This window comes from Gymnodraco acuticeps, unplaced genomic scaffold (assembly GCF_902827175.1).
Source record: "Gymnodraco acuticeps unplaced genomic scaffold, fGymAcu1.1, whole genome shotgun sequence".
Classification (NCBI taxonomy): domain Eukaryota; kingdom Metazoa; phylum Chordata; class Actinopteri; order Perciformes; family Bathydraconidae; genus Gymnodraco; species Gymnodraco acuticeps.
Window position 1 is genome coordinate 49,576 of NW_022991387.1, and position 10,121 is coordinate 59,696.

General features: G+C 39.9%; 1 protein-coding gene across 2 annotated transcripts; it reads left to right on the forward strand.

Annotated features, from left to right (window-relative positions):
* Positions 1-4,415: 4,415 nt before the first annotated feature.
* On the forward strand, positions 4,416-7,186 carry LOC117563163 (zinc finger BED domain-containing protein 1-like). Of its 2 annotated transcripts, none has more exons than XM_034241341.1 (3): positions 4,416-5,675; positions 5,902-6,118; positions 6,327-7,186. In XM_034241341.1, exons 1-3 carry the CDS (start codon positions 5,290-5,292, stop codon positions 6,765-6,767), a joined length of 1,044 nt encoding a protein of 347 aa, XP_034097232.1. In that variant the 5' UTR covers positions 4,416-5,289; the 3' UTR covers positions 6,768-7,186. The 2 variants fall into 2 exon arrangements, with proteins under 2 accessions (XP_034097232.1, XP_034097233.1); XM_034241342.1 differs by having other exon boundaries at positions 6,336-7,186.
* The last annotated feature ends 2,935 nt before the right edge of the window (positions 7,187-10,121 follow it).

Below are 10,121 nucleotides of genomic sequence, written 5' to 3' on the forward strand. Positions count from 1 at the left end.
ACGTTGTTTACTTTATTTGTTACGTTGTTCTGTGTGTGTCAGCCGTTAACCTAGAAATAATATATACACTTGTAAACATGTCAGAAGAACCAGCGCAGAAGAAAACTAAATACAGTCAATCTAAACTTAAATTTAACAACTGGAAGGTCACATCCCTGACATCCACATCTCCGGAGCCTGGACCTTCATCAATCATAGAAACAGCGAAGCCAGATGAACCCAAAAGCAGCACCTCTGCGCCCGCAGAAACGGTCAAAACCGCCGCCGCCGTCGTTGGACCGAAACAGGCTGGTTCCGACTGCATGGAGGTTTGTTGTCGGGACATTGAGGCGGGTAAAGCTGTACAGCTAACTATCGGAAAAAAGGAGACCGCTAGTAGATTATTTGGGCAAAGAGAAGGTACTTCAACGCAGAATGGTACAAAAACAGAGTGGTTAATTCTTTGAAAAACCACTAAACGATAGTGATAAATTGCGATGTTAACAACCTCATGATAACCTCATATTTTTTTAACTTAGGATCATACCTGTGTTTAGTCTAGAAAAAGGTAAATGTGTGCATTTTATTATAAAGTTGTGTATATTTACAGACTGTTGCAAAAACTAAGAAGCTTATAAACATCAGGTTTAAAACTAAAAGAGCTTTACAAAAAAGTAACACAATTAAAGATGTTTGGAGTTTTATTTGAGTTATTCATTTACATTTGTTGTCAAAGAGATGCTGATTTGAAACTGTTGTTAGACCTACATACAGTTACGCATTTCCTGTTTCTGCCAGAGAGAGGGGAGTTTGTCCCAAAGCTTGCTGCTGTATTTACTCCCTCCATCTGACAGGAGGGAGCCTCATGTGTCACTCCACGGAGTTCACTCCGTCACGGAGGGGGAGTGTGTAGGTGTAGGGCGTGGTTTGGGATTGGGCCATACGCACTTTTTTTGCCCCCCCCCCCCCACTTCTAAAATGAATCCGGCGCGCCTGGCCAGTACACACGCACACACACACACACACACACACACACACACACACACACACACACACACACACACACACACACACACACACACACACACACACAGCAGCCACCTATTTGCTACAAATTTAAATATGAAAAGGTTCAACTACGCACACACACATCATCTCGGCTCGCGCAGCACGCTCACAGGCATAGATTGCGCACCGTGGCGGTGAAGTGCAGGCATATTGTCATTCAAGAGATGCGTAGTTCTTTTGGAAAACATGTTTTTCTTTTAGCCTATTTACCTCGTTGACGTCAATAATACTCATTACATTGACACATGCATTATTTGTGATTAAAATAATGGTTGTTGGTAATGTATTGGCGACCCCCACAGATGTATGATTTCACTGCGTCCTTATGGGAGCTCAGCTCCCATTGGCTCCCACATAACTCAAACCCTGACAGACACACATGAGCACAACTCCCCTCACCAGCTCTCCCATTTTTTCCCTTTAACCTGTGGGGTTTTCCTCCGGACGTTTTTCCTTGTACGATGTGAGGGTCTAAGGTCAGAGGGTGTCGTTTTTTCATACTGATATTCTGCACAAATTGTGCTGTTGTATTTACTGTATAGTGTCCTTACTGTATGGTAATTATTATATGTACAGCACTTTGGCTGGACCAAAAATTGTTTAAAAATGTGCTATATAAATAAAACCTGATTTGATTTGTTTGGCAGAAACATCATCAGATCATGGAAAACACCTCTGCATTTTAGCCATAACAAAGAATGTGGAAAAAACACAATATAAGGAAAGATATTTATTAAAGCAAACTCAACTTAACCAAAGAGCTACCACGGGGTCAGTAAAATCAGTAGTGTAGGCTTCCACAGCTTCAGTTCAACTTAACTAAAATGTTTGGTCCCTGAGGCAACTGTGTGATGATAATTGGAAATAAAAAGAAAACCATTTGAATCCTTACTCTTTTAATATAGTCCTTAAATAAAATAAATACAAAAATAAATGCTACATGTAATTGGACATAAACGTTTTGAGTTTCTCTGTTGTGACAGCAGAAATGGTCTAAGATTTATAACGAAAATGATCTGATATCAGTGCTTTTTCATAATTTATCCATCAATAACAGAACCAGCTGCATAGAATCACTAATGCTATGTAACCCAATGAAAGATAAGTAGCCGTGGGTTCTCAAAGTGCACTCACTGGTGCCCCAGAGAGTTTTCCAGCTTCCACAACTTTGATACCACATGTGCAATTTTCATTACTAAGTATAATATTTGTGTATTTTTGGCATTATCAATCTTACAACTCTGATTTAGTAAAGCGAAAAAAGGAAATATCAGAGACATGTTCTCCCTAAACATAACACTGCTAAATATTATGTCAAAACAGAAAAAGAGCAAGAACTATTTAGCTTTAAAAACATCTGGACACGACTGGGTTTGGCTTTAGCTGGAATGTAGTAGGAATACTGAGAGAGAAAACAGAGTTTATAGTAGTAGATATTTAGCATTGTGTATGTTGACATCTGTCTCACGAGAGTTTGCTTGCACCATATTATTTGTGTAAAGAAAATCACAAATAATTTACACGATTGTCGTGAGCTGATTAAATTCATAGAGCGAAGACAACAGCATAGAAATATATAGTATGCAAGCCGTGTTTCTTCATACAGTTAAGGCACTGGAGTGTTGTGGTGCAGCAACCTTCTCAAAAACGAATTGGCCTTAAGAGATACTTTTACAAAAATGTCATATAAAAGTTAAAAAACCCTGATGTTCCTAAACTATTACACAGGCAGTCGTTGCTCCCGCTCTCAGAAGTGCACCTGCAGCATACCAACAACAAGAACAGAGCATTAGAAAACATGTCAGATTATGGCAGAGAAACTCATGAAAACAAATAGATGATTTTAAATACCTGATTATGATCTCTGTAACAGAAGGCGAGAAGCAGCAGCAGCAGCGGCACAAGAACAAAGAGGATACCAGATCCCATCAACATCGAGTGGTGGCGGGGAGTCACTGTCAAGAGATGAGTGTTGTTTGACAGTTAATCCACCAACAGGCAACATTTATATTTCAATGTCCAATACATCATTAAATGTAACATCACGTAGGCTACTTAATATTAAAAACACTTAAGTAGCCTACAAGTAAAACTACAGATTTTTTCAAACGTATTCAAAAAAGGTTTAGGGTTACTACGCAAAGATTTGACTTTGTGAGATGACTGTAACTTCAACCCACGCTAGGATTTATGAATGAAAATAGATTTGAGGCCAACACCCGTGACCAAATAATTGTCATTTCACCGCTATATTGAGTCAACAAGAAGTCATGAAATATTATGTAACTTTACAACAACAGTTTCTCAGGTTTCACAAACAGTGTGAGAGAACGTCATAGATTTCATTCACACTTAATGCCTTTCTGCTCAGTTCAAAACAATGTTTATACCTGAATCTTATCTCTTTTTTCAGATAACTGTTATCAGATGCTTGTAATGTGGTATATATTCTTGCGTCAGGTTAAAGAGTGTTGCAAATATAGCATTAACAGCCACAACAATGGAAGGCATTAAGCATTATTTAGTCTGGGGCATGGACATGTCCCGACATGTCCCGACATGTCTCGACATGTCTCGACATGTCTGGTTGCAATACTTGAGTTAAAGGGGCCCTATTATACTTTTGGGGGGTTCTGCTTACTGTAGTGTGTACATAGGTTTCTGTGCATGTAAATGGTCTGCAAAGGCCTAAATCCCAGGTTGCTTATGAGTGATTGTTGTGTGAATGGATGACTACTGAGTGAGAAATTACTCATCTTATTTAGAGTGCAGTTAGGTGGAGCAGTCAAATCTATTCTTTAGACCAGCTTCTTCTACATATACATATCTCTTAGTTTTGTCTTTTGGTTTTCCCGATACCATTTTACATATTAACTTATCATGTTATTTTGAAGAAACAATAAAGTTTGTACCGTTGTCGTTAGCAGACTTTGTAGGGGCATTCTTCATCTCTTGTTGATCACCTACACCTTGTAACAGAGGACAGGAATATTTAGATGCAGCACACAAGTGTTGCATTCAAATGTATTTCATTTATTGTAGTGCCTTACTTTCTTTCCTGCTGCAGTCCGCTGTAAAAAGAAGATATTGTTATGACAGAACATTGCGGGAAATACATTTAAAGATTGAACTTTAGACTAAAGCATGTTTTAAAATGTCAGTAGTTTGTAAATATACACAAATACCCTTTAGATATGACACAAAGTCTGACAGGTGATGAGACTTACCGGTGCAGGATGCTGTGTTTTGTTCCGTCTAAGAAAATAAAAGGTAATTAGTAGGGCCGGGACTTTAACGCGTTAATTAAGATTAATTAATTACACAAAAATTAACGCGTTAAAAAAATTAACGCATTTTAATCGCACTTTAATCGCACTTATTTTTGCACAGCGGAACGTTTCTCACTGGATGAGTTTCAGGCGTACCGATTATACTGGAGCACCAACTAACGTTCATGACTTCAGCATGGGACTTCAAACAACAACAAACCACGGTGAACAATAGTCAAACATGAACGAACAAGCTGATGAGACCGCTTTGGTCGGCCCCGTGGATGGGAAATGTTGTTTTAAAAAACGGACGGATGGAAGCGTCGATAAGAGCACGGTTGTATGCAAATTATGCAAAAAATAATTTGCATATCACCGCAGCACATCAAGCCTAAAATATCACCTAAATGCAAAGCATGTAGCAGCTAGCGTGGACGTTAGCCCGACTCCGAGTACAAGGAACCACACCCTGACCCAACCCACACTCAACCAGATAACTGGTTTCAGGGCCAGGATAAGTAAGTCCACGTCTGAGAAAATAACCAACTCCCTGGCTCACTGGATTGCACTCGACTGTAGACCACTTAGAGTGGTTGAAGATAAGGGGCTGCAAAAGGTACTCCAGATTATATCGTCTGACGCAACATATGAGCTGCCATGCAGAAAGACAGTGACAAAAAGAATCCAGCAGCTTTATGACAATGAAAAGGAAGATAAAGAGAATTTATTGGAGAAAGCCGAATGTGTTGCCCTGACTGGGGATCATTGGACCTCGGTAAGCAATTCAAATTACCTCGGTGTGACGGCACACTTTATTGACATCAAGTGGCGTCTTCACTCATTTGCCTTGACCATCCAGAAGACCACCACTAGGCACTTTGCTGAAAACGTGGCAGAAGATTTTGAGTCTGTGGCAGAGGCCTGGGAAGTCACACAAAAAGTCACCACAATCGGAACAGACAGTGCCCGAACCATGATCGCTGCAATGAGACTGCTCACATTCCAGCACATGCCGTGTGTTGCTCACGTGTTGCAAAGGACCATCACAGTTTGCCTTGCTGACAGCGGGTTCACAGGCACATTGGCAAGATGTCGTAAGATAGAGGGGCATTTTAAACACAGCCCCTCAAACACAGAGGAACTGCACAAGGAGCAAACAGAACTAGAACAAGACAAAGAGCCACTGATACAGGATGTTTCCACAAGGTGGAATTCAACACTGTTTATGATCTCTCGTCTGCTGAAGAACCAAGAGGCTGTGAAGGCTACTCTAGCCAAACAGAAGCACAATCTCACCATGTTGACTACAGCAGAGTGGGACAGACTGCAGAGGCTCGAGACCCTCCTTAAACCATGCAGGTAAACACCCACCAACTGTTTTATTAATGGGATTAATTCATCATTGCTGTCCCTTGAAAAACGTTGTGAATTGACTATGATTGTGCAGTATAAATTAAATTGCTTTTCCAAAATGTATTGTACTGAATATCAATATCACTATGACTATAGTATAAAGTTGCTACTGTTTTTAATCTACTATTAATTGGTACAATAATAAATCACTTTCCTAAACTATCCACTGCAGATATGTGACTGAGCTCCTTGGGGGTGAGACTTATGTCTCGTGCTCTGTTGTGTTACCTGCTCTCCGCCACCTGACCCGCATCATGGAGGTCTCAGATGACGACCCAGCCTATGTGGTGAGGTTCAAGGCTGCCTTTAAAAAGGACCTGTCTCAACGCCAAGATGCACTCAACCATGGATGGCTCAGGGTGGCTACAGCACTCGACCCGCGCTTTAAGGTAACATGTGTAATGGTCTTCTTTGTTTTTCTCTTTTCTTGCTTTTTGACCTCCTTTCCCCTGCCCCCCCCTCTTTTCCCCTCCCCCCTCTTTCTTTCTATGGAATAACAATATGATGGGAACCATGTACGAAAATGAATTTCACCCACCTTTTTACTCTGTAAATCTGTGATGTGACAATAAACCTGATTCTGATTCTGATTCTAAGGACCTAAAGTGTCTACCAAGAGGAGAGCGAGGAGGGGTGTGGACCAGCGTTGAGGCACTGCTGCAAAAAGAACCAGACAGAGCCACTCCAGAACCCACAGAGGAGCCAGCAAGGAAGAGGAGCTTCTTGCTGTTTAATTCAGACTCTGAATCAGAGGATGAAGAGGGGCCCAACAGGGCTCTGGGCCGCTACAGGGCAGAGCCCACCATCAGTGAGACAGACTGCCCACTGCAGTGGTGGTCCACTCATGAGGGGACCCATCCACAGCTTTCTGACCTGGCCCGCAAGTATCTGGGCAGCCCTGCCACTTCTGTCCCTTGCGAGAGACTTTTCTCACTGGCAGGTAACATAGTTCAAAAGAAGAGGGCAGCCTTGAGCTCTGAAAATGTGAACAGGCTAGTTTGTCTCAGCAACTGGCTGAAAGAGAAGCAGAATAAGTAGTCTTAGAGGTATCCTGAGGCCAATGGGCTTGTTACTGAAATGTTGATCAAACAGTGGCCTATGCAACAGAGATTTTATTTTTCATCAGGATATTGGAAGAATAGGAGGGATTGAGGTCAATCACTGGCACTTTTTTATTTTATTTTAAATGGTACACTTGATGTTGAACTATTTATTATGTTGTTGGTGCAACTGGCACTTTATGTTGAACTGTTTATTGTTTTGGCCAAGGTTATTGAGATAGTTGGACTGAAATTGATTAGATTTTTTAAATCAACAAAGTCTGTTATGGCCTCTGAAGCAAGAGAGATGTTTTCGAATAGTCAGGGTTTCCAATGTTCTAAATGTACTAGAAAGTATTGTGTTTTACTTAAAAAAGTACCACCTTGAAAAAAAATAAACAATGTTTTGTTGCTTAAGCTTATGTATTCAGTCATTATTCAATGGTATATAAAATCCATGTGAAAATTGCTTCTCACTGTTCTCAGGTCAAACATGTATATTTGATTAAAAATGCGATTAATTTCGATTAATTAATTACAAAGCCTCTAATTAATTAGATTAATTTTTTTAATCGAGTCCCAGCTCTAGTAATTAGTTCTCAGTTTAAGTACTTATGCTGAAACAGTCATAACAATACAGTGCTCCAATGTGTCATGTAAACATGATGCATCAACACATAATTCAGAGTATTTAACTCTACTTTGCATACTTAATGAGATGTGTGTGCATTTAATGGTTTTAGAGTGTAATACCTCAGAGAGGCAGGTGCATGAGAAGTGCAGCTGGTTGTGGCAGACTTCTAAAGGAAAAGTCCACTTGCTTTGCTCCTTCATTTCATTTTCCAAATTGTCAATTTTCAGATTGTTCCCCTTTATATGGAAGAAAACAAAAACATGGCAGCTTTACAAACAACTTCAAAATGACTGTTCATATAAAAAACTCTTGACTTTGGGCACATATCTTTCCATTACATGAATCCAGAAAAAAGATTCAAAATCTTTTATCTACCCGCTCTCTATGCTATGTTTATTTAAGTGGTCAACTTTATTTAAAGAGGCACTCTGTGTTATATAATAATATTATTATATCATATATTATTATATAATATTATATAATTATTATTATAATCCCTATTCAGCAAAATCTAGGTGTAATGTTAAGGTGTTTAGATTAGATTAGATTAGATTAGATTGGATAGAACTTTATTAATCCCGAAGGAAAATCTTTTTGCCAGGTTGCTCCAAAATACAGATACATCTTAATAAAAGTATGCAATATACAATAGCTCAATATACAATATACAAAGTTGAACGTATTACAGTGCCCCAGTAGAGAATAGTTAGCAGCCTGGGACAGTGACAAGTCATTTGGTGACAAGTCATATTGCACATTCAAGTAAAACACTAAATCTCAAATACTAAAAACAACTAATACTAATTGCTAATTTCTCATCGTACTAAATAAAATTAGGTTAAATATTAAAATAGCAAATGTTATGAGATTATGACATTAGCCTAATATTGCACATGGTGTTATAGTTTAATTATCCTTCCTGAAGAAGGAGGAGGAGTTATAAAGTGTGATGGCCACAGGAAGAAAAGACCTCCTGTGGCGTTCTGTGGTGCTCCTCGGTGCTCGCAGTCTACTGCTAAAGGTGGCATGCATGGGGTGAGACTGTGTGATTGATTGCTGGGTCGTACAGAGGGAAATACACACAGTATGCATGATGATGCTATTCATTAGGGGGGAAGGGAGGAGGGCATCTGCTTCTGCAGCTCAGCAGAGCGTTGAGGAAAGGGGGGGAGACAAAGAGAACTGGGGCAGCAGAGAAACAGTGTCAGGAGAACTTTGTGACTTTGTGCACCACCGGAGTGATCATATTGCATTGTGCCATATTTCACATTGGGACACACTTGTGCACTCAAAACAGCAGATGTACGAACAGAAGTACACAGGTATACCATCAATAATGGCGGAAGTATATTCAGTATGTTCAATAGAGTTTTGCAGAGGGATGGTTTTAACATAGGAAACATGTGTCATGTCAGAGAAAAAAAAACTCTGATTAGAGATGAGCTATCTGGGCTTGTCTTACTCACATTGGGATGCGACCAATAGCAAATGCAGTTGGTTGCATTGTCCTTTCGGACAATGTACGTGGGCAAGCCATCCAACTCTTCGACTGTGCAGTGAAGTTCCTTGGCGCTGCAACGCTTTTGGAGGAGGACTGGGAAAGACAGAGAAAAAGACAAATGCATTACAAATAAAATAACTTTGAATGAAAAAAATGTAATGCTGTAGGTTTTCAATAATGAGCCAAAATACAAAATACTTGTAATGTACATTATTTGCCAATGAAATGACTTGCTGTACTGCCAGGTATCTAATCAAGTACTTCTTAATTCATTAGTCAATTACATTTTTGGATGAATAACATGATCCTGAAAGTTACTAGCTAAAATTATTAAATACATGTGGGGGAGTATACAGGTGTATGGGTGTGGCTCAGTGGCTGGTTCAATACGGTCAGCATGCTGCTGAGTTCTTGGGACTCACTCCTGTGGGGATTGCCCAACTCGCTTTGGGTAAAAGCATCTATACCAAGTGACATGTCATCTAACCTAAAACATGTAGAAGAGTGGAAGTAGAGGTAGCACAACAAAAGTATTCAATGACAAAATAAGACTCAAGTTGAAGAATTGTACTTTCCACCACTGCTGATTTTCAAACGTTATTGTTTTAGTGATTTTTGTTCTACTTTTTCGGCGTCAGCGTGGGGATTACCAAGCAAACTGACTACACGTGCAAACTGGAGGACAATACAGGGGCTAAACCTGCAGAAAACTACTTTAAACATGTCGATACGCAAGCAAATAAGAGACGAGCACCCCGACAAAGTTGTAATCTTCACGGTATAGGCTAGGATTTACACATTTACGATAGCTTTGAGGAGTAGCAGGAGAGCGTTGATTTCCTCATCAAAGAGCTGTCATTGCGTCATGCATTAAAGAGGCATTTTAAATCATCTGTGCTAATTACAACCATATTTCACTTCACTTTCTCATTGGATAACATAACCTCTGCTGTAATGTTGTTATTACAGACTTATAAACCAACCACAGTCTCATTCATGAACTCAAGGCATTATACCGCTGCACTTATGGCGTCTGCCACAAATGAGTAGCAGTTATGTAGCGTTTACCATGTGGTGTTAACGCCCTGTGGTGTAGAAATACCGATGCAAGTAATAATAACTACTGTTAATGCTATGCAGAAAAAACGTTTGATACTTACATGTGTAGACAATCAACAGGTGCACGATCTGCATGGCCATCCCCACGTCGCTGCGCA

Coding starts and splice junctions, on each gene's coding strand:
- LOC117563163 (XM_034241341.1), top strand. CDS start 5,290: ATGATCGCTGCAATGAGACTGCTCACATTCCAGCACATGCCGTGTGTT. Junction 5,676..5,901: donor ACCCTCCTTAAACCATGCAG/GTAAACACCCAC, acceptor TATCCACTGCAG/ATATGTGACTGAGCTCCTTG. Junction 6,119..6,326: donor CACTCGACCCGCGCTTTAAG/GTAACATGTGTA, acceptor TCTGATTCTAAG/GACCTAAAGTGTCTACCAAG.